Here is a 25906-nt window from a genome sequence, read left to right on the forward strand (position 1 = left end):
CATAATATATAAATTTATAGTTTTCTCTTTTTCTTTGGTTTCGGCAATGTAAAAATTTAGAAAGAGAGAGCTTATGTTTGCGGTAGTTTCTTTCTTCTCCACGAAAGCATGTTGTCTCCTAAAATTTGTACAACTTAGCAAAGTCTATATATTATATGTTTATGCATATTTGCAACAAAAAATACTTGTAACTAGCGTGATGTAATGTTTATTCTAATCAATAATAAAGAAATAAATTTGTATATAAAACTCACTGGAAAATCTGAGATAAATGTATATAATATTTGAAGCGATATAACATGAAATATGATCCACAGCACGAGTAAAATGAATAATAAAAAATAGTTCAATAAAATTATAAACATTGTGGAAAATTGTAAAAAATAAAAAATGAAGATACATGCGTGAGTAAGTGGAAGTAATAGAAATATTTTACAATAAAATTTAAGGAAAAATTTCATATGTAACAAACTGGAGAGACAAGCTGAAATTTATAAAAGGAATAAAAGTCTACCGAGATAAAGTTTCAAAGATATGAAAAAGTACCGTCATACATAATACATTGTAGGTGCAATAAAAGCAAAATATAAGATGTTTGTAAATTTTGAAACGATGAAATGAGGGAATACGATTGAATTTCTTGGCTTTATAGCAAAAATGGAAGGGGTAAATTTCAAGTATGTCGTATCTTGTTAAGTAACTGTTGATTAAGATGAGAGAAGTAAACAATATTGACGCAATTATATACAAGTAAGAGGAAGATAAGAGACGAATCGAGTATTGTTTACATTTTGCAATTGTACACAAAATAGCGAGGTAATTATTCTTTTGCCATTATCCTTGTTATCCTTTTTATTCGATACATCCTCGCTCGAAAGACTCGAAAGCGAAGATGCTCGTGCGGAGTAACTTGGAATCGCTGATGAACGAGCTGGTGACACATTGAGAGAATCATCGACGGCACCTGTATGCTTCAATACTCGCGGACGAAGAGACCCGATCGATCCTCGGCTGGCGTTCGTAGAGCGCATGAACGTCGCACCGAGTGGACGAGCCCCGAGTATCTTGAAAAAGGACCCGCGACATCCTCCGAACCCTACAACCACTATCCAAAGCCGAGAATGTGGAAGAATCACCCTGGCGTATCCTTCTCCCGCGTTTCCAGGCAACTCGACGTACATTCCTCCCAAAATCATCCGTCAAAGAATCTCGGCAAGATACGCGTGATCGGGAGATATATTATTCCAAGATGCGATTAAATCTGTAGAGGAAGAAGTATCGTGAAATCGCGCCTATTACGAGCGTGAAACTTTTCGCGCTCGACGACGAGGCTCCAAGGGGAAGAGGGCATCTCCAGCTCCGAGTACGAACCTGAGGCCGTCTGTAGCGCGGTGAACGCTGCGCTGGTGGTCGTGTAGCAGACGACATGTTGGCTGCAGGGAGCATCTCGCCTCGAACGTTTCGGTCGCGAGTTTCCTCGGGGATACTTGAGTGAGGAGAGTCGAACTCGGTTCGGGGGAAGCGCGGGTGGCGAGAGAGAGGCCGGCGAGGGCGCGAGACCTCCCGGAGGGTTGCGTATGTGTAAAAGCGGCGCGAGAGAAGGCACGCGAGGGTGCGAGTTCCCTGAGTGCTGCTGCTGCTGCTGCGGTCGTCGACGAGGAGCTCTCGGCGAGGGAAGAGGAGGGGCGCCGGGGTAGAAGGAGACGACGGTGCTGGAAGAGGAAGAAGAGGAGAAGGCAGGAAGGGGGTCCCGGAGAGCAGCGAGCCCTCGAAAAAGCGAGGAGCCTACGACGGGCGCTGAGGAAGGAGGCGCCGTGAAAGAGAGAGAGAGAGAGAGAGAGAGAGAGAAAGACGAGTCCTCCGGAGAACGTTCGTGGACGACAATCGTCGCGAGGTCTTTTTCGTGAACAAGAGGACGAGGAGAGGAGGTAGAGGTAGCCGGCGAGGATCGGCTGGCCAGCGCAACAGCGCGTAAACGTCCAGGTCGTCCAGCTCGCGGCGGTCGACTACCGTTTGGCGAAGCGACCCGGGGACGAGCGCGAGCCTCGCGGAGGCGGACTCGATCTATCAACGTCATCTCCGCCGAGTCGTGTGTCTTATACCGAGTCTATCAAGAATTGAATTCGCGTGTACATATCTGTCTCGCTCGATCCTCTCTCTCTCTCTCTCTCTCGCTCTCGCTCTCGCTCTCCCGTATCTCTCGCGACGAAAGAGAGAGACAGATAGACAGACAGACAGATAACGACGGAAAGACAGTGCCGACACGCGCATTGTTTTCCCGTGTGTTTTTCCTCGACGCGAGTGCGCGCCAGTGACGGGAACGACCGGCGCTCTCGGTGCCGCTGTCCACGTCGGTCTCGGGCCCGGTCGCCATCGACGTCGACGTCGACGTCATCGTACGTCACCGACGTTTTCACGGCACCGTCCTCTCGCGCTCTCTCTCTCTTTCATCGACGCGAGCGCGAGCGAGAGAGGTGGTGGGGAGGAAAGGAGGAAGGGAGGGGGGGAGAGAGAGAGAAAGAGAGAAGCGCAACACGGGGCTCTCTCAGTCGCCCGGCGAGCGGAGCGCCGAGCTCATGGTGCGCGATGGTTATGATGGTTTCGCGGCTGGTGGAGGCCGCCAGTGATAGAGGCAGCCGTGAAGTGTGCTCGTGAGTGTCGCTCCGAGTGATTTCCGCGCATCGGGTATAATCGAGAAGGACGGGGCGAGAGGAAGGAGAGAGAGAAAGAGAGAGAGAGAGCGAAGGAGCGAGAAGTAGAGCGAGAAGTAGAGCGAGACGAGATCGCCTTTGACAGGAGGACCGAGGGAGAATCTCCATCGCCGGCCGCGAGGGGAAGAGGCGGGTCTCCCGTGTCTCACCCGCGAGAGGGACGTCGATCGGCCGAGGGGAGCGCGCGCGCGCGCGCGCGCGGGCGTGCGAACGCGACACCCGGTAGAGCGGCCGAGACGAACGGAACGGCGGAACCGGCGGACGGCGGACGGCGGGACTCGCGGAACGGGAGCGAGCTTACCGCGGCGGGACACGGGGCGCTTTTCGAACCGCGACGGACCCGCGGCCGGCCCGTAAACAACGACGCGGAGAGCAACGTCGCGGACGACGACGTCGCGGACGTCGACGTCGGCGCCGGTCGCCCGGCCCCCCTCGCCGCCCCCCCTGCCCCCGCCGCCTCCCCCGCCACCCCCGCTCTCGCCCACGCGACTAACTCGATCGCGGGCCGCCGTCGTCCGTCCCGATCCGGATCCCGGTCGTCCGCCCTCTCGGTCAACGCCGGCACCACCGCCATCGCCGCCGCCGACGCCGCCGACGCCGTCGACGTCGTCGCCAACGCGACCCGGGAAGGCAACGGGCCGGTAGACGTGGAAGGGAAAAACGGAGAGGGCGAGCCACGCGTGTCCTTCCCGTGGTGTGTCATGGGGTGTTTCGGCAGCCAGAGCAGCAAGGCCAGCCAGGATGACAGCAAGAATCAGAAGAGGCGATCCGACGCCATCACCAGGCAGCTGCAGAAGGACAAGCAGGTCTATCGCGCCACTCACAGGTTACTCTTGCTCGGTGAGTCGCTTCGCCCTTTCTTTCATTTTTATTTTAATTTTAGACAATATAATTTTGGACATTTTCACGTCGAATCCAACGAAAGCTCCTTCTCGAACGAGGTGAGATTTTTGATTTTTTTTTTCTTTTTTTCTTTCGTCGTGCGCCCCGAAGATAATCGCCTCCCCCCCCCCCATCCCGGGTGTTCTCCATTCGTCGCGTTGGTGAACCGTGACGCGTTAAACGCGGGAAGGGCCCCGATGGTCGTCGGTTTCGGACAAAGAGAGCCTTCGCGAGGCCGAGGGCAAGCCGCACTATCGCGATGTTCAGCGGTGCGTGATTCAATTTTATCGATTATCGTACGAGCCAGGCACCCACCAATATCCATCGGCCTCGTGTTTGTACCCTTTTCGTCGAGCCTCGTCTCTTTCACACATTATGTATATATATATATATATATATATATATATATATATATATATATGTATATGTATATGTATATGTATATATACAGGGTGTCCCAAAACTCATAATCAATCTTTCAAAGACAGATTCCTGGGATCATCTGAAGACGATTTTTCCTCAACGAAAATGTCGAGGCACTAATAATTTTCGAATTATAAGTGATTGGAAACAAGGGGTTTTTCGTAAACTAAGCTTTGTAGAAATAAAATATTAACAAAACCACATTTTTCGATTAATTTTAAATGGAGTTTACTTTAGTTGAGTTTTAATTTAAGACTTAATTGCAAAGATATATGATGACAAAAATTGGGAACATACAAAAAATGATGACCTTCATCGATATTTTCATTGAGCAAAAATCGTCTCGAAATGATCCCAGGAATCTGTCTTTGAAAGATTGATTATGAGTTTTGGGACACCCTGTATATATATATATATATATATATATATATATATATATATATCTTCCCTTTCCTCTTTGCCTCCATTCTTGCTTGCCTCGTGTGCATGTGGTCTTTTAACTCTAAAAAAACATTCTGTTCTTATATGAAATTGTCAGTCACCTTGGCTCGTGTAACTTTCAGGGAAGCTGTCCACTTCGCCAGAAATTATGGAGCAAAATAAATATCTCTCATCTTCTCTCCTCTGTCTATTTTTATAAACATGTCTAAGAGTCATACGATTATTCTTCTCAGTCTATCTTGTTGACAAACTCAATTGTTTGATGTCACGATTAATTTTGAACAATATTTACATATGTGTATTTTCATATTTTTTTCTATACATACAGGGTGTCCCGGACTTGACGAATCAGCCGTTAATGGTAGATTCCTGGGATCATTTGGAAGCGAAAATCTTAATATCAAAATGTTGAGGAAGATGTAGTTTCGGCGCTATAAAAGATTGAAGGTTACCAATCAGCGCGTTACATTCTCCTGTGCTCGGGACATGTATTAAGGGGCCCGTGTACAGCGCGATAAGATCGATATCGATAGAGGGATCGATATAAAATAAAAAATGGGATTCTGCAGTGAGCGCGATTGTGCCTTTGACAGTAGTCAGTAGTTTAAACATTTTTATAAAGTCTTCCTCAATATTTTGGTATTGGAATTTTCGTCTCCAAATCCTGATCTCAAGAATCTGCCATTAACTGCTGATTCGTTAAGTCTGGGACACCCTGTATATACACACATATATCTCATTCATTGCAATTTTTTTTGCTTTTTATTCCTCTGGTACACTTTATTGATTTATCGTTGATTATATAATATAGCCTCTTTTACACGTTATAATAAATAAATAAATAAATATACAGGGTGTCACTTAATTGCCGCTCATTATTTATATAGCGATATTCCTCGTGGAAAAGTCCTGAACCATTTTTTTCTGTAATGAAAAAAATTTGAAACCATTTTTGTGAAACCTTCCTTTCTTCTATAATGCGAAAAACTTGATTTTGCATTAAAAATCCTATTTCTTCCGTTAAAAGCGTTTCCTTAAAGAAAATTTCAAGGAGGTTCTTATTGGCGCAACTTTACTCAATAATTCCCGCTTTATTAAGCATTGTAGAAAAAAATGGTTCAGGACTTTCCGACTCAGTTTTCCACGAGTCGAATATCGCTATACATAAATAGTGGGCGCCAATTAAGTGACACCCTGTATATAATGCTTTTAGAACGTGATTTATTTCATTAATTTGCCAAATTTTTACGAGCTGCAAAAGGTGTTATTTTCTCTTTTCTCTCTCCCTACATTTCCTCCCCGTCTCTCTCCCCATTTCATCTACGTGTTCATCTACTGCTTCTCGATACACGCGTGCGCGACACGATGTGGCTACTTTAGCGCGACGCTTAACCCGGCGCCCCGTCGTATCGCCTTCCTATTATCCGGCGTTTATGTAGGTCGTCGTTCTAATTCGATGCGAACGCGCCGTCATCGTCGTCGCCGTCGTGTCCTCGTCGACGACGAAGCAACAGCTGTTGCCGTATTGTTTGTCCCTCCCCTCGCGTGTCATTAAAGCCGCGCGAAACGCGCGGCCGATTGGCCTCCGTTAGCTGTTGTTGCACATGCGATTCGGCCATGAAGCTCTCAGAAGCTCTTAAAGTTGGAATCGATAGGTTGCCGAGCGATGGAGATGCAAAATTTTAAAAAAACTTTGAAAAATATGTCAAAATTATTCCCCCCGAGCGTCTCTTAAAATAATATTAATAATAAAATATTATTAATAATAATTAATAATATTTAATTTATAATAATTATATATTATTATAATAATAATAAAATATTATTAATAATAATTAATAATATTTAATTAATAATAATTATATATTATTATTATAATAATAAAATATTATTAATAATAATAAAATAAAAATCTGAAATGCAGGGCGAGAGGGGATTCACGTACATCCCATTCACCTGCATCTCATTTACATCGATGGACTGTGAAAACACACACACACACGAGCATATAATCAGCGTTATGCATAAGATTAAACGTCTAATTATATGGACGCTCAACTTTGAGCAGTTTTTTTTATGTGCTCCTCTCTTGTGTAATATTTATACAATTTCTCCGCGTGATTTTTTTCCTTTAATCGAGTTTGCACTTAGTCGAGTAATTAATGTTGAAAACTGCAAGAGTTCTGAGATTAAACTTGCAAACTTTTTCTTTCGCTTGATTTGCGGTGGGTGTGTTTTTGACGGGTTAAACGCCGACGATATTTAACGTTGAAAAGTAACGCACGAGTGCCATATAAGAAAAAAGGGATAGTTAGTGGTATGTAACATTTTTTCAAATTTAATTATGCAGGGTATCAGGACTATCTGTTGTCAAAACAAAGGTCTTACCTCGAGAGTTTTGTCAAAACACTATAATAAAATATTTTTTCATTGAGTACTTTTCGAATTGTGAGGCTTGAAATAATTTCTCAATTTTTACATAAATCATAAAATATCAAGAAATAATTTCTCAATTACATAAATCATAAAATATCAAGAAATAATTTCTCAATTTTTACATACTTTTATGTACAAAATAATGAGAGGAATCGATTCGTGTAAAGAAAACACATAATTGTTTCGAAAAAAAAAATTGTTAATTGCAAATTACACATTTAATCTTCGAGAAACGAAGGGTTTAGGAAATAGATCGCGATGTAAGTGACGATTTTGTGCGTCACTTTCAGAAAAATCCGTCTTAAATGGACTTTCGTGCCAGCAAATTTATAAAATAAAATAAATTATACGTAAAAATTATGGCGCGATTCTCGCTGCGTTTGCCATGTGTCGCGACACGCCGATTACGTTATCGGATGATCGATAATGTCACGGCTTCTGAAATCTCGATTTCGCGGTCGACGATATCTATTTACACATACAGGGTGTTCCATTGGGGTGTCCCATTTTAATGTCCCACCCCAAATAACTTTCTTATTTTTAATTTTAGAAAAAGATGTTTCAGACAAAAGTTGTATGGTTTCAAGGGGGACATAAGGTGGTATCATTAGTTTGACCTTGAAGAGTCACATGAAGGTTACGTGAAGATCATTTTAAATTTCTTAAATGGAACACCCTATATATTTTTGCGTACTCTGGTAGCTTATCTCGAGAGCTTTCCAAAACACTATAAATAAACATTTTTTCATCAAGTACTTTTCGAGTTATGAGGCTTGAAATCATTTCTTAATTTTACATAAACCATAAAATATCTTGTAAAAAATATTCATTTTTCGATTATCTTACCTTAATACTTCTATGTACAAAATAATGAGAGAAATCAATTGGTGTAAAGAAAACATACAGTTTGTTTTTAAGAAAAAATATGGAATTGTTAATTGCAAATTATATATATTTTTTTTCACACACTTGTCATCGCGCGCAGAAAATTTTGCTGGTGAGAGGAGATCGAAAAACGCAAAAAAAGGAAGGAATTAACGAACTGACGATTTTCGCCACCTGTTTCAGGAGCGGGAGAGTCCGGCAAAAGCACGATCGTCAAACAGATGAGGATACTGCACGTCAATGGTTTCAGCGAAGCGTAAGTTTTATTTTTAAAAGCGGCGATAAACACGTGCGATCGGTCGCGTCCGGTTAGGTCCCCATCGTCCGTTCCAATCCGACGATGTGTCGTTAACCCATTGAAAACTAAGGTAATCGCTCCTTTGTTTTCCCTGAGGATTCTTTTTTCTTTCTTTTTTTTCTTTTTTTTTCTTTTTTTTAATTACAACCCATACAGCACAGAACATTGTTGTAACATTGCAGCAATATTGCTGTAATTAAATAAATTATACGCAAAAGTATTTTTTCATTGAGTATTTTTCGAGTTATGAAGCTTGAAATAATTTCTCAATTTTTACATAAATCATAAAATATCAAGAAATAATTTCTCAATTACATAAATCATAAAATATAAAGAAATAATTTCTCAATTTTTACATAAATCCTAAAATATCTAGTAAAATATTCATTTTTCGATTATCTTACCTCGATACTTTTATGTACAAAATAATGAGAGGAATCGATTCGTGTAAAGAAAACACATAATTGTTTCGAAAAATAAATTGTTAATTGCAAATTACACATTTAATCTTCGAGAAACGAAGGGTTTAGAAAATAAATCGCGATGTAAGTGACGATTTTACAATTAAATCGCGGAATGCAATCGTATTCACGCAGATCGTTTACGAGACACAAAATTGGCGCTGAATGTGTATTGAATCTTCGCGTCCAAGTGTTTTTTTTTTTGCTATCGAATTTAATCATCGAGTCATGAAATGGTCCTCGAGAGGGGGAACTATTCGCGGGATCTGTCATCAATGTTTATCTTTAGAGTTATCTGATTTCGAATATTCCTTAATTCTTCTCTTCGAGATTTATTCCGTTTTTTTTTTCGCGATTCGAATCGAGCGAGGATGAATTGCGTGAAGTCGAATCGCGAACTGCAGCGTAATATGTAATTAGCATGATTAGTTTTTCAGCGCGAATGACTCATTTCGTAAACGATGCATTAGTGATATCAGCGCGTATGCCTATCATACACAGAGAAAAATATCATTCTACTGCCAAGAAAAGCGATTAGTTTTTTTTTCTTTTTTTTAAATAATAGTGTTTTTCAACAAAAAATATATTCTTGATAATAGTCTTAAAATATACTCATCATAAGTGCTAGAAAATCTCATTATCATGTGCTCAAAAGAAGAATTTATTTTCTCTTCAAGAATATTGTAAACATGTGTCAAGGAAAAATCAAACTTATTTTACGCCAAGTTTATACAATAAACAAACCAAATTTTTAATTTAATATTCTTGACTAAAATGCAGTCACTAAAATTCAGAATATATTTAATTAAATTTAATGCTTGTGATGAACTTATGATATATTTGCGGATATATCATAAGTTATGATAGCTTATGATATATACAAGCTTATGATATATACTTAAAATAAATAATATTTACTTGAACACAGTATACATTTTTTCTCTGTGTAGACATACAAATATACACGTGGTTCTCCGATACAGTTTTATAGTATTGCTTTTTTTCCTTTCATATTTTTCCACCAGACGTGCTTATTATGTCTGGCGTTATTTATTTGCGGTTACCATCTTCGCTTTTCGTCACAACCAACGTTTACACCTCTGTTACGATGTTAAAAACATCCTTTAAATTATTTTATCGAACACCACTCTTGTCTCGTTAAAGAAGAACTTTGATTTTGTTTAGCCGGTATATAGCTTTCCGCGTGATTTCTTTTTTTTTCCTTCAGTGTGATTACCTTTTTTCACATTTGTATTTATGCCATTTTTTTAGATTGTTAATTTATTAATGATTCATGATTATTATCATAACATGATTGATATCTTGTTTCGCTAATTTACGATAAGATATAAATCTTTCGTGTTCAGCGAACTTTATTTATACAAATTCAAGGATTCGTGTATTTCTAATGTTAGTACCAAAGATTCTCTCCGATATATCCGTCGAAATAAAATAAAATACATATATCAATTTTACGAAATTCGGGTAAAATAATTTTTCTGCGTTAAAACAAAAAACCAATTTTTCGTGTTTAACGAACTTGATTTATATAAATTCAAGGATTCGTGTATTTCTAATGTTGGTACCAAAGATTCTCTCCGATATATAATTTATCCATCGAAATAAAATAAAATACATATATCAATTTTACGAAATTGGGGTAAAATAATTTCTCTGCATTAAAACAAAAAACCAATCTTTCGTGTCCAACGAACTTTATTTATACAAATTCAAGGATTTCTAATCTTGGTACCAAATTCAAGGATTTCTAATCTTGGTACCAAAGATTCTCTCCGATATATCCATCGAAATAAAATAAAATACATATATCAATTTTACGAAATTGGGGTAAAATAATTTTTCTGCATTAAAACAAAAAACCAATCTTTCGTGTCCAACGAACTTTACTTATACAAATTCAAGGATTTCTAATCTTGGTACCAAAGATTCTCTCCGATATATATCCATCGAAATAAAATAAAATACATATATCAATTTTACGAAATTCGGGTAAAATAATTTCTCTGCGTTAAAACAAAAAAACCAATCTTTCATGTTCAACAAACTTTATTTATATAAATTTGAGGATTCGTGTATTTCTGATGTTGGTACCAAAGATTCTCTCCGATAATATCCGTCGAAATAAAATAAAATACATATATTAATTTTACGAAATTTGGGTAAAACAATTTCTCTGCGTTAAAACAAAAAAAAACAATCTTTCGCATCCAACGAATTTTATTTATACAAATTCAAGGATTCGTGTATTTCTAATCTTGGTACCAAAGATTCTCTCCGATATATCCGTCGAAATAAAATAAAATAAAATACATATACAAATTTTACGAAATTTGGGTAAAATAATTTCTCTGCGTTAAAACAAAAAATCAATCCTTCGTGTTCAACGAACTTTATTTATACAAATTCAAGGATTCGTTTATTTCTGATGTTGGCACCAAAGATTCGCTCCGATATATCTATCGAAATAAAATAAAATACATATATCAATTTTACGAAATTTGGGTAAAATAATTTCTCTGCGTTAAATAAAAAAATCAATCCTTCATGTTCAACGAACTTTATTTATACAAATTCAAGGATTCGTGTATTTCTAATCTTGGTACCAAAGATTCGCTCCGATATATCTATCGAAATAAAATAAAATACATATATCAATTTTACGAAATTTGGGTAAAATAATTTCTCTGCGTTAAAACAAAAAATCAATCTTTCGTGTCCAACGAACTTTATTTATACAAATTCAAGGATTCGTTTATTTCTGATGTTGGCACCAAAGATTTTCTCCGATATATCTATCGAAATAAAATAAAATACATATATCAATTTTACGAAATTTAGGTAGAATAATTTCTCTGCGTTAAAACAAAAAAAAACAATCTTTCGTGTTTAACGAACTTGATTTATATAAATTCAAAGATTCGTGTATTTCTAATCTTGGTACCAAAGATTCTCTCCGATAATATATCCGTCGAAATAAAATAAAATACATATATCAATTTGACGAAATTCGGGTAAAATAATTTCTCTTCGTTAAAACAAAAAAAACCAATAATGTACTTTCGTATTCTCGAGGTGAGATACTATTGTTGGAGTTCCTATTATAAATGTACGAGTGTCAGCGACTACTGAATAGACGATGAAAACGATATGTAAACAAACGACTCGGTTCGCGTGTGTCGTAAATTTTGTCTTAAATGCTGATAACGCAGTGGAAAGTCCCTTATTTCGCGATGATTTCTTTCTCGATCAATACCTCCCGATGCGACTCCTTTTTTTACGACCCAGCGACGAGCTTGTGATCTTTCGCCGGATCTCTTTTAGTTTGCATCCCGGACGAAAAAGGTTTATCTCTTGGTCGAAATGTCTGCTGAAAACGAAATGCTCCAGAAATACAGAGTTTTCACATATCGGCCATGAATTCAAGTTGCGCTCTTCCAAACACATGGTAGTAGCCGCTCGATCGCTGCTAAAATTATCAAATTATTCTGAAAATATACGGTTAAAAGCAACACACGCGGCTGTTCGTTTTCATCCAGCACGTGACTCGATCGCATCGACTGCTCGATCTTACGCTACATCTGTGCAATTCATTGTTAATCGTCACATTTAATTACGCGGTCGACAATGAATTGGCGCCGAGTTTCTAATGATACTAATATCTGACGTGTCCTTGTGTTCGCAGGGAGAAGCGGCAAAAGATCGAAGACATTAAGAAGAACATTAGGGACGCCATCTTGGTAAGCGTACATCAAATTTTATGCTTTTGCGTGAAAATTTCATATCTATTGCTCAAAACTAAAATTAAAAAAGACACTATTTTCATAATAATTACAAAAGTCATTTTTTGACGGAATAAATTTAATCAAAAATTTAGTACAATTTAATTTAGAATAAATATTTAGTAGAAAATTATATATAAAATTTATTATAGATAATAATACATAATATATATAACTATTTTATTACATATTAATATTATATATTAATTTATATATGATATATTATATATTAATTATTACATATTAATATTATATATTAATATATAAAATATATAATAAATTAATATATAAATTATATACTTAAATATTGATTATTATATTATATTATATAATTATATATAATAATTTATTATATATAATTTATATATAATTATATATATATATATATATATATATATATATAATTTATATATAATATATATAAAATTTATATAAATATATATATATATATATATATATAATTTATATACAATATATATAAAATTTATATAAATATATATATAATAAATATATATATAATTAATATATATATAATATATATATAAATTTATATAAATATATATATAATTTAAAAAATAAATATATATAAAATATATATAATTAATATAAATTATAAATTATATATATAATTATATATATATATATATATTATATATATATTATAATATAAATTATAAATAAATATATAAATATATACAAAATATATGTAATTTATATATAATTTATATATAATTATTATATAATTATTATATATAATTATTAATTCAAAATTAGATAAAATTCACGAGGTTTTTTACCTATTTCTCGGCTTTTTTTCATAGCGATACAGTAGTTTGAATGCAGTCAAATTTTCGTCAATGCCACATTACGAATTCCACGTTTGCTCCGTATCCAATTATATTAGATGTATACATTGTTGCGCTCGAAATAACTCGTCGTAACCGTTACGTGACACGCAAATTCGCGATATCAAATTGAAACGGAGGAGTATTGTCACCGATTTGTCATCCGAATACGCATTTAGCTGTTCGCTTGAATTATGTGTAACCTCTATGCAAAATGCAGCCACTTCCGTACGCTATACTGTATTAAAGCAAATTACGCCGCACATCCAATTATTCCTTGCATACGAAATTCTTACCAAGTAATTAACAACGTGATGGCAATTACTAAACGAACCGGCGTAATAAAAAAATTAAGACGCTCTCTTCGCGCAAGAATATCAGAGGTGTATATCTTTATGAAGAGATATACATTTTTACATCTTTATTGAATTATATCGCTTTTATGAATGAGAAGCGACCGTAAAGTACAATAAATTTTATCGCTTATGAATGAAAAGTACCGTTATGTGCAGTAAGTCGCAATTAATCCTTGTCTTGTCTCGTCTAATGTAACGTTAATCTGTAATTCTTGTTACACAATACATGTATACTCAGTGAATATAATTAATTACCTAAATTAGAAACTTGAAATCATACGAGGGATACATATGATTCATCATAAAAATAATTCATTTCATCTTCAGTTTTTTTTTATAACAATATATATAACAATTATATAACAATATATATAACAATAACAATATTATAACATATACAGGGTGTCCCAAAAGTCCCGGACCGGTCGAATATTTCATAAACTATGCACTTTAGAAAGAAATGTTTCACACAAAAGTTGTATGGCTTGAAGGGGGCCATCAGATAGTGGCAATGATTTGACATGGGAGAGTCATTTGAAAGTCACGTGAAGATCACCGTCAATTTCTTAAATGTAATTCCCTCTTTTTCATTACATATTCGTGTAGCTTATCTCGAGAGCTTTCCAAAACACTATAATAAAGTATTTCTTCATTGAGTACTTTTTGAGTTAGGAGGCTTCCCCTTCAAGCCATACATCTTTTGTCTGAAACATTTCTTTCTAAAGTGTATAGTTTATGAAATATTCGACCAGTCCGGGACTTTTGCGACACCCTGTATATAATATTATAACAATATATATAACAATATAATATTATAACAATATTACACTATAACAACATATGTAACAATACATATTTTGCCTACAATATATATAAAAGAATTCTTTCAAATAAAATTATTTGAATTATACATTTATTGAAATTCGGCGGAAAAATGTTTGAGGAAAAAAAGGTGGACGTATTCTAGCGTGTGTCATCACCATGTCATAAATAAATACATCGTTTTTGTTGCAGACGATAACCACTGCGATGAGCACGTTAACGCCGCCCGTTACGTTGGAGGACCCGGCGAACCAGAGTAGAATGGATTATGTCCTGGAAGTCTCGTCTTCCCCAGACTTCGATTATCCTCCGGTGAGTCAGCCTCTCCTCGTCTTGTTTGCGTTACACGTCGCGAAACGAAACGGACTTCACCTTCGCGAATAACTCATCGACCTTCTCGCGCGCGAAATACAGAAGAAGTCTTCGGGACAATCGCCTCGGGCGACTGGTTGCATCACGAGTTTTGCTTTCTGAATAGACTGTCTGAATTTCACGCGCGCAAATTGCGTCGAGAACGAAAAGAGAACGTGACGAATTCGGCTTTTTCCTTCGCGAGTTTTGCCCGTGCAATGTTTACACACGGATTCGTCCGCTTGATATTTCAGTCTGTGCTCTCTGAAAGTGAATCAGTGTATTATCACTGAAAAACAGTAAATAGTCACTGATTACAGCAGTTATAAGTACAGCACTGTAAATCAGTGATATTTTATTGAAAGAATCAGTTAATAATTTTGACTGTTTCAATCAGTAATATTTCTCAATATCAGTCATATTTCTTTCGTTATTGTCAGTTAATATTAAGCTACAATTCATCTCTCTATCTATTTCATGTAAAATTAAAAATTTTATTTATATTGACTAAATATTTATTGTATTAAAAATTTTATTTTATTTATATTACATGCGTATCGAACTTGTTATTTTAAATAGATAACGAACGAATAATTTTCATCAAGTCGCCAGATATTTATTTGTCCGACTTATAAAGATCGATTTAAAATCTGAAGCCTCTCTATTGAGCTTGTATCAGAAATTAAATCGAAGTAATACTTCTAATTTTAAATGTCGCTCTTTGCAAACTTTATATAATTCTTATAACTAAAATTAAATACGAGAGAGATAGCGATTGTAACGGTAAATGAACGAACTAACGATTACTGGTTTTACAGTAAAATTTACTGATTTTACAGTGAATTTTATTTTAACTGACCATAATCAGTGAGATATAGGATAAAATAACAAAAAAATAAGCGTTTCCACTGAAGATCAGTAAAATACTGATTCTCAGTGAAATCTTATTTTACTGTTTAAATTAGTGATATTTTCACTGATTCACTTTTAGAGAGTGAGTGTCATTTCAATTATTTCTCTCGCGATTTTATTTGAGGAATCGCATTTGCATCTGTACACGCCCACTACTGTAGTTTGCTCTTTACATCATCTGCGCCACAATTTTCGCGAAATTATCTTCATTTCTTCCTCTCGATTCCTTTGGTTCGTTCAGCGATTGCGTAACGTTTGTTTTTAAATTGCAGAATCCTGCTTGTGCGCCACGTATAAGGATCCATAAATGTCACAAAGTCTAGATTATCGTGTCGCACGCTAAAAATATAATTGTAATTACACTGATGATCCAATAATAATTCAATCGTACGAGAAATAATTAGTTTCGATAATCGCGTGTATTAATAAAGCGATGAAAACGCATTGGGGCTTTTTTTCCAGTTAGTTTCATTTAATCCTCTTTGGAATCGATCGCGATGTTCTGGCCGAAAATGCGTGTCCCAAAACGTGACTATCCAACTGTTCTCATCCACCATTAGCTTAAACGCGAGTCATCACGTTCGCTTCATTCGTGAAAATTTTATGAAATTAATAACGGTCGATTTTGATGAAAATAATGATTTTCCAATCTCGGCGAAAGTAGTTAAGGCAAAATTAAGGGCATACATGCTCATAAATTCACGGGATTGTCGAGCTTAAGCGCGCTGCGAAAAGAAACTCAAGATGATACATTTTACGCGAGGATTATTAAGACTTCGATCGAATTGTCGATAGTCGTAAAGCAAAATTATATTTTTTATGTTAATCATAAATTCTGTTAATACTCGTTTAAAACATTGCAATATTATAAAAAGCAATGTGTACACTGAGAAAAAAATCTGGTTGCATTAATTAGAATTCTGGTAGTTTCAACCAGAGCATGTCTGTTGGAAAATGGACGAACCAGTATTTTTGTAGGAATTACCAGATGAATCTGATTAATTCCTTCCTGTTAAATTTACCATATTTTCTGGTTAATAATACTAAATTCACCAGCATCAAGTCGTCTAAAATTTTTTCCATCTAATCTCAAAAGTCTATTTAATATTTTGAATTTCAACAAGATTATTGGATAAATTCAATCCAGATTATTGAATAAATTATTTTAAATTCAGTTTGTTAGAAATTAAACTGATAAACAGTACACTGAGAAAAAAATCTGGTTGCATTAATTAGAATTCTGGTAGATTCAACCAGAGCATGTCTGTTGGAAAATGGACGAACCAGTATTTTTGTAGGAATCACCAGATGAATCTGATTAATTTCTTCCTGTTAAATTTACCAAATTTTCTGGTTAATAATACTAAACTCACCAGCATCAAGTCGTCCAAAATTTTTTCCATCTAATCTCAAAAGTCTGTTTAATATTTTGAATTCCAACAAGATTATTGGATAAATTCAATCCAGATTATTGAATAAATTATTTTAAATTCAGTTTGTTAGAAATTAAACTGATAAACAGTACACTGAGAAAAAAATCTGGTTGCATTAATTAGAATTCTGGTAGATTCAACCAGAGCATGTCTGTTGGAAAATGGACGAACCAGTATTTTTGTAGGAATTACCAGATGAATCTGATTAATTTCTTCCTGTTAAATTTACCAAATTTTCTGATTAATAATACTAAACTCACCAGCATCAAATCGTCTAAAATTTTTTCCATCTAATCTCAAAAGTCTGTTTAATATTTTGAATCCAACAAGATTATTGGATAAATTCAATCCAGATTATTGAATAAATTATTTTAAATTCAGTTTGTTAGAAATTAAACTGATAAACAGTGATACAAGAGGAGGATGCAGCTCAAACACACACAATCAGAAAGCTAGCGTCCTCTTTCTGGCACTATTGCTCGTAAGAGAAAAAAAATATACTTTGTAATTAATGTTAATACTAGTTCTTTACATACATTTCATGGCAAATATTGAATACGTGTTAAGTTAAGAGTGGCTTGCCGTCTAACGGCAAGCAAAGAAATTAATGTAACAAGAAATTTTATAGATTCAACTAGAAAATACTAACCAAATCCTTATAGTAAAATCTATTAAACGTTCTAGTTATAAAAAAATCGAGTCTTATCATGATAACTAGAAATTCTTGTTTGATTTAACCAAAATGCCTTCAATCATATACGTCTTGTTGGTACAATCAAACGATTTTTCTCAGTGTATAAGCGAAAAATTTAATATCGTATAATTATAAGTTTCATAAAGGATTGATCTGGAGGTCAAAGGAATAATCCGCTCTAAAGTTTGCGGTGGCTATTGCGGCAAAAAGCTCGCACAAATTTGTATTTATAATATTTTAGACTTTTTATTATTTATATTAATAACAACGAATGGGTTCATCAAATTGGAAATTTATCATATATGGAATACATGTGGAATTGTGCGGATTAATATAATGCAGATATCTGCGTACAAAAACATAAGCGCGATCTCTCAGCCAATGAGAACCACTGCGCGAAGCACGATCAGTGTTTACAATGTTTACACAGCCACCGCACATGTTAGCGCGCTATAGTGCCCTGTACCCCACGATGTGCTGCGCCATTTCTCACGCATATATGTACGTACGTACACACGATGTCGTCCGATTGTGTCTCCCGCAAATTCATGCGATCATTATACTCGTGCGTTTATACAGGGTGTATATGACATGATGCATTAAACTTTAGGAGCGTATTCTAGAGGTCAAAATAAGACTTTTTTTTCCTATGAACATGGGTCCGCAAATGAACCCTCCCCTCCAAACTAGTGGCCCCTAAAGTTTGGGGAAAAAATTAAAAATTGGATATATTTCAGAAAAAAAAAAAAGATTTTGACGTTATCTATCACTCTCTCTTGAGAGATAAATAAATTTGCATTGCGGGTGTTTGATCAATTTCACACATTTCCGAATTTTAGCTCATGTTCATAAGAAAAAAAAAGTCTTATTTTGATCTCTAGAATACGCTTCTAAAGTTTAGTGCATTATTTCAGATACACCCTGTATATGTAATGGGAATTTACATCGATTCTTTTCCCCCTAAGGAATTTCACTGCTCGAGTCTTGATAAGAAGCGATCCTATCAGCGCTAATAAAAAAAAATCATTGAAAAAATAATATGTATTGAGTGACTCTTTTAAGAGTAATCGAATGATTACAAGTAGCTGTTAAATTAATAAATCCAATTTAAGGATGTTTTGTACCTATTTTCAAAATATTGACAATTTAATAAAAATTGTACAAAATCCTTATATATGTTTAGAATCTTCAGTACAATTTTTAAATCGTACTGAAGATTCACTGAATTTCACTAAAGCATTCACAAGTCATAAGGATTTTAATTTGCACCGAATTAACATGTGTTCTTATGGGAAACGTATAACCACGTCGATTCAAATGACAAAAACACATGGAAATAATATTAAGAATTTGTTTAAAATTTGCAAAAATTTAGATACAGAGAAAATATTTGGTCAAATATTATACAAGTACTAACTGATTAAAAAGATATTAAATATAATTGAATAAAGTTAGCCATGTATCGGTCACAAGGCGAAATTCGCTGCCAAAAGTTAATCATTTCGATTAAGAATATTTTGTACCTATTTTTAAAATATTGAGAATTTAAAAATTATACAAAATGTTCTTACATATGTTTAGAATCTTTAGTACAATTTTTAAATCGATTCACTAAAGCGTTCACAAATTATAAAGATTTTAATTTGCACCGAATTGACATGTGTTTTTATGGGAAATATATAACCACGTCGATTCAAATGACAAAAACATATGGAAATAATATTCAGAATTTGTTTAAAATTTGCAAAAGTTTAGATACACAGGAAATATTTGGCCAAATAATATTATACAATTACTAACTGGTTAAAAAGATATTAAATATCATTCAATGAAGCCATGTATCTGTCATAAGGCGAAATTCTCTGCCAAAAGTTAATCGTTTCGATTAAAGATATTTTGTACCTATTTTCAAAATATTGAGAATTTAATAAAAATTGTACAAAATGTTCTTACATATATTTAGAATCTTCAGTACAATTTTTAAATCGATTCGCTAAAGCGTTCACAAGTTATAAGGATTTTAATTTGCACCGAATTGACATGTGTTCTTATGGGAAACGTATAACCACGTCGATTCAAGTGACAAAAACACATGGAAATAATATTCAGAATTTGTTTAAAATTTGCAAAAGTTTAGATACACAGGAAATATTTGGCCAAATAATATTATACAATTACTAACTGGTTAAAAAGATATTAAATATCATTCAATGAAGCCATGTATCTGTCATAAGGCGAAATTCTCTGCCAAAAGTTAATCGTTTCGATTAAAGATATTTTGTACCTATTTTCAAAATATTGAGAATTTAATAAAAATTGTACAAAATGTTCTTACATATATTTAGAATCTTCAGTACAATTTTTAAATCGATTCGCTAAAGCGTTCACAAGTTATAAGGATTTTAATTTGCACCGAATTGACATGTGTTCTTATGGGAAACGTATAACCACGTCGATTCAAGTGACAAAAACACATGGAAATAATATTCAGAATTTGTTTAAAATTTGCAAAAGTTTAGATACAGAGGAAATATTTGGCCAAATAATATTATACAATTACTAACTGATTAAAAAGATATTAAATATCATTCAGTGAAGCCATGTATCTGTCACAAGGCGAAATTCTCTGACAAAAGTTTATCATTTCGATTAACAAAATTCGGAATATTTTAGTAAAAACGCAATAAATATTAAAAAATACATCTTTGCATTGTAGCTAAGATTAAATTGATATTCCACACAATTTCCTACTCAAAATACAGCAAAAGTGGATATTCGTCAATATTGATTTTCAGCTACTTTTTGCTGGGATTGTACAAAACACCCTTAAATTAAATCGTGATTAAATCAAATTAATTCCTATTTGAATGACGCTATTAATGAAGAATTCATGCTCATGCCGCTTTAAAGTTCCGGAAATTTTAAAGGGTTATCTCGGGGGGGGGGGGGGGATAGCCCTTTAGCATCCTTGGCTTGCAAAAATCGCGAGGGTGTCGGGACAGGAAGTGCCAAACGCAGACTCGTAAAGTGACGCGCCGGCTCTCGAAATAAAATTGTTGAGCGACGAAATAGTCCGCGCGTTTTGCGTCATTCAACGTGACGAATATGTGCACACATACACACACATACACATAATAGTACACCTTTATATCGGCCATTATTCGTCGCACGTGGCGCGTTTTCCGAGTCCGAGTCGATGATGTGTATCCGGATTAATTGAAACTAAATCATTTGGAGGCATCGAACGTCAATCGCGCGATTTCCTCCCACGATATTCGCGCAATATTTACTATCGTCGCGCTCAATATTTATGATCAACGGAGACCTTTCGGAGATACGTCAGATTGAGATCGGAAACTCGAAGGAAATCCGGAATAATCGCTCGTACGCGATCTAATCCCACTTCTCCCAGAATCGAAGGAAATTAACATTTAATTTGAGAAAATGTCAGTCGAATTAATCTCGTCTCTCTCGAGTTCTCTCGAGACGAGAGCCGTTGTTGCAACATCGACCTATTCAATTATATCGGCAATTTATTACGTAGAGAAAATAGAACGTGCATCGTGTATGGAAAGGTTTCCACTGTGTGTTTATCGTATCGATTATAAATAAATAAATAGGCGCACAATTTGCACTCACTTGCAAATGTTGCGTGTGCAATTTACCTGATAAATCGCCGGCGCTATTTTCGCAATTGGGAGACAAAGAGATATATATCCAGAATACTTGCCGCGAATATTTCGGCCGACGCCTTCTACGATTCGCGTCTAATTTGTCACTGTCATCCGGTTCTCTACACGTATGTATGTATATTTACATATGCGAGAGACGAAAGGGGAAAATACGAGCGGGCGAGAGTGGATGCGGAAGTTTATTTTCGGAAAATCCTAGGCCTAAATTACGGTACACAAACAAACCGATGCGATATTTCACTCGAGCGATGAATATATAATCGGCTTACGCTAACTCGTGAATAATCGAGATGATGCGAAAACAATGTAACGAAGACGAATTATGGAACGCGTGTACCACTTGAAACATTAAATAATTCACTCGAATATATTTTCAGGAGGGAGCGATCGCAATCGAAGTAATTTTTTATATTATTTATTCGATTATATTTTATTATTATACACAGTAAAAAATTTTCTGTTAAATTTAACATATTTCACATGTTCCACAATTTATCCACTCTAATTTTAATGTTAATTTAACAGAAGACAGGTATGTAAATAAATAACACAGATAATATGTTTAAAAATTAACGCAAAAGTGATAACGTTTAAACTTTATCTGGTAATAAAGTTTATGTTAAATTATATTTATAATGCTAAATTTAATTAAAAGAAAATGTTAATCTTACATTTTTATAATAAATAACAGAAGAGATATGTCGATCTAACGTATGGAAACTGTTATAGAGAGAAAAATAACACAACTTATCTGTTCATTTTAACATATAACATATTTCATCAAAAATTCTTGCATTTACATATTAATTGTGTTGTTTTAACTCTTAGAAACGGTGAATATTAATTCAACGCAGAAGTGTCAAAATAACGTAACGATAATATGTTACATTAACATAAGAGTTTGTTAAAAATTTAACACAAAAATTTTTACACGAGAAAATTCTAACAGAAATACAAAATGTTTTTTACCGTGTATAGTTTATATAATAATATAGTTTATATAATAATATAATATATATATTATATATATTATATTATATATATTATATATATATTATTATATATATATATTATATATATTATATTTTTATATATATTATATATATTATATTTTTATATATATTATATATATTATATTATTATATACAGGGTGTATCTTCACTAAGCAAATAGCGTTATTCCTGATTAAAAACCGAGTCGAAAAGTCCTGAACCATTTTTTTCCATGGTGCTTAATAAAGCAGTAATTAATGAGTAAAATCGCGCCAATAAAAAGACAAATTTCTTCGTCATCAACATATGAAGATTTGGATAAGCAAAAAAATAAACTGTTTTGTGTTAATTTTTAAACAATTTATCTTTTCAGAAATCTTTTTAATACTTAAATCTAATTAATTATTTAATGAATCTTGAAAAAAAAAATGGCTCATGACTCGGTTTTTAATTAGGAATAACGCTATTTGCTTAGTGGGAGCTTTTTTAGATACACCCTGTATATTATTATACATTATATTATTATATATATTATTATATTATATTATTCGTATTATATTATTATATTATATATTATTTACAGCATTATATTATTCGATAATACGATCAAGAGTTTTCGCGACTCGGAAACGCGCGATAATAAAAAATTATAAATTATATAATTATATAAAAAATTATAACTAATATAACTGTATAAAAAATTATAAACTAAAATTATATAAATAGCAAAATGTGCGTCGATTAAAACAAATCTCTCTGGGAATCTCCGAATCGCGATTTACGGGCGTTTTGAGTGTCCAAGAGTCGCTCTCGCTCCTTTTTGCAAAGACACGCCATGTGCGACGTGTGCGGTATTTTCGCCTGTATTTTTAGCCGAGTACGCACAAAATACCTTGCGTGGCGGCGTTTAGGGTTAGACGCGGAGAGATGACGCGTTTGGACGAAATTATTAGTACGTGCATAATCGCGGTAATAAGCGATCCTTGGCGCGGAGACGGGACGGATCGACACACGATGCGTCCGTCCCATCGATCGTTAGAAGCGTGGAAATAGCATCGACAGGAGAATTTATTAATATAACCGTCGTGTGTCGTTTACTGCCAGGCGGCGATTTGTCGTTAGCCTGCGAGGCAACGCGATTAAGGCGACCCCCTCGATACGGAATGGACTTTCGCTGTCGCGAGGAGCCGCCAAAGTGTCCTGCCAAAGTTCGTCCGTGACACTAGGGACGAGGGAGGGATAGAAAGAGAGAGAGAGCTCTAACATCGCTTGCCAATTTACCCCGGGTCCGGGTTGCGGCTTTCGGGACATGCCTTTCGGGAACATCGTTTCTCTCGTCTTCCTATCCGACATGCAATGCAACGATACTGATCGTTAATTCGTAAATAAATGTATGTATCAGCGAAGAGATTATTTTTTTGCATTAATTAATTATCGTTTTATCAACGCCATTAACGTAAACGTTTATTCGATGTTTTGTTTTCAAAGTATTTTTGTTTTAACAATACAATAGGAAATTCAAAGGCGACAGAGAGCATGATTAAATAAATTTTCTTTGGAATACCGTAAAGATATATGATGATTTAATTTAAATTGATTTGTTTTTTATTTTTTGTTTATATTCGATTTAAATTAAATCATCATACATCTTTACTGTATTCCAAAGAAAATTTATTTAATCATGCTCTCTATCGCCTTCGAATTTCCTATGTGTTATTAATATTAAGAGAGCTTTTCTCGACAATTTTTTTTTCGACATGCAAGGATCGGTGTTTATTTCCAGTCGAAATCCTCCGGCAATTTCCGTCGATGATTATTCGAATTAATAAATTCCATCTCCGAGAGCACTTTGGTTGCGGGGAAAAATTTTGTTGGAGGTACGCGATTAATAATACTTATATACATGTGTTTCTTAATAACTTAACTATAACTCTTAATATTTAATAAATTAAATTCTTTTGGAGGTACGCGATTAATAATATTTATATACATGTGTTTCTTAATAACTTAACTATAACTCTTAATATTTGTATACAGGTGTTTCTTAATAAGTTCGAAAAATTTTAGGAGATGATTCTTTGTCGAAAATTAAGGGGGGTTTTTCATATAAACATATATTTCTACATCCCTCCTTGTAAAGTTATGCTCCTCTAAAAATGGGAGTAAAAATTAGGTTTTTATTTTTTTTTCAAATTTGGAACAAGTTAAAGAAATGAAATCGGGTGGATATTTTCTATTAGTAAAAAGGTCATTTATTAATATTTTTTTCAGCCTCCCATACTACTATAAGGAGATGAAATTAACAACCGCTATTCAATTTTTTATTCAAACTTTTTAATGGAAATATAATCATTTAAAAATATGCATTAAAAAGTTTGATTTATTTAGAAATTTTTTTATTTCTTTTATTTCTTTTTTTTTTTTTCATAAAATCAGTAGTTTTTAAGAAAAAAATAAAATACGTTATCGTGTACAGCACGATGTTAAATAGCATAGGTTTCGAATTTGAAAGCAAAAATAAAATTGGAAATAAATGTTGGGAAAATTGGAACAAAAATAAAATTATAATAAAAACCTAAAAACCTAATTTTTACCTCCATTTTTGGAGAAGTGTAACTCCACAAGGAGAAATGTAGGAGTATATATTTATATGAAAATATACATATATTTATTATAATAAATTTATTATTAATTTTTATTAATAATTTAATTTTCGCTTAATTTTCGACAAAGAATCATCTCCTAAAATTTTTCGCACTTATTAAGAAACAGCCTATATATGCGTGTATAAACTAAACTCTGTCTCGTTATTCGCGCACATTTGTATTTCACCAGAAATATCAGCGCGATAGAAGCGCGATGCAGCTGCGAGGTTCAAATAATTAATAATACTTTACGTTGTTTCGACGTTGATTTATGCATGCACCGCGATTACTCGACAAGTTTTAATTCGCGTTTACAAGAACGCGTCGTTGGTGAAAATTCGTCGATGAAATTCTTAACTCTGAAATAGCGCCGCTATTAATACAGTGTTTACGGATAATTTGATTAGAAAAATTTTCGCAAGATAATATTTATCAATATTATCCGAGAAAATGTTAATATCAATTTAATTAATAGCACATTTGTGTATTGCACATTCCTATTGTGTATTTAACGGAAATATTCGCTAACTCAAGATTCAAATTGTACCTAATTAAATTATTTTAATTCTAATATTTTAATATTTTATTTTAATTTAATTTCAATATTTAATTTTATTTTAATTTTAATATTTTATTTTATTTTATTTTAATTTAATTTAAGTTTTTAATTTCACTTTAATTTTATTTTAATGTTTAATTTTTATATTTTAGTTTTAAAATTTAGATGCGAATTTTCTTGACGGAATATTTACGATTTATCCCAGATAACATGTATTGGGAACGTTTCACTTTCGATCACGAATCTTTCTCACGATAATTTGAGTCGG

At 34.3% G+C, this 25906-nt stretch overlaps 1 protein-coding gene across 1 annotated transcript in view; it reads left to right on the plus strand.

The window, feature by feature from the left end:
* The first annotated feature begins 3167 nt into the window (after window positions 1–3167).
* The window catches only part of LOC105255386 (guanine nucleotide-binding protein G(s) subunit alpha), a 47659-nt gene continuing 24920 nt past the window's right edge, over window positions 3168–25906 (plus strand). Inside the window, exons 1-4 of the mRNA XM_025415429.1 lie at window positions 3168–3551; window positions 7962–8034; window positions 12241–12295; window positions 14553–14672. Of these exons, the coding sequence (XP_025271214.1) occupies window positions 3413–3551; window positions 7962–8034; window positions 12241–12295; window positions 14553–14672 (387 nt within the window). The 5' untranslated portion in view covers window positions 3168–3412. The remainder of the gene's footprint in view (window positions 3552–7961; window positions 8035–12240; window positions 12296–14552; window positions 14673–25906) is intronic.

This window comes from Camponotus floridanus, unplaced genomic scaffold (genome assembly GCF_003227725.1).
Source record: "Camponotus floridanus strain SB8 unplaced genomic scaffold, Cflo_v7.5 scaffold120, whole genome shotgun sequence".
Taxonomy (NCBI): domain Eukaryota; kingdom Metazoa; phylum Arthropoda; class Insecta; order Hymenoptera; family Formicidae; genus Camponotus; species Camponotus floridanus.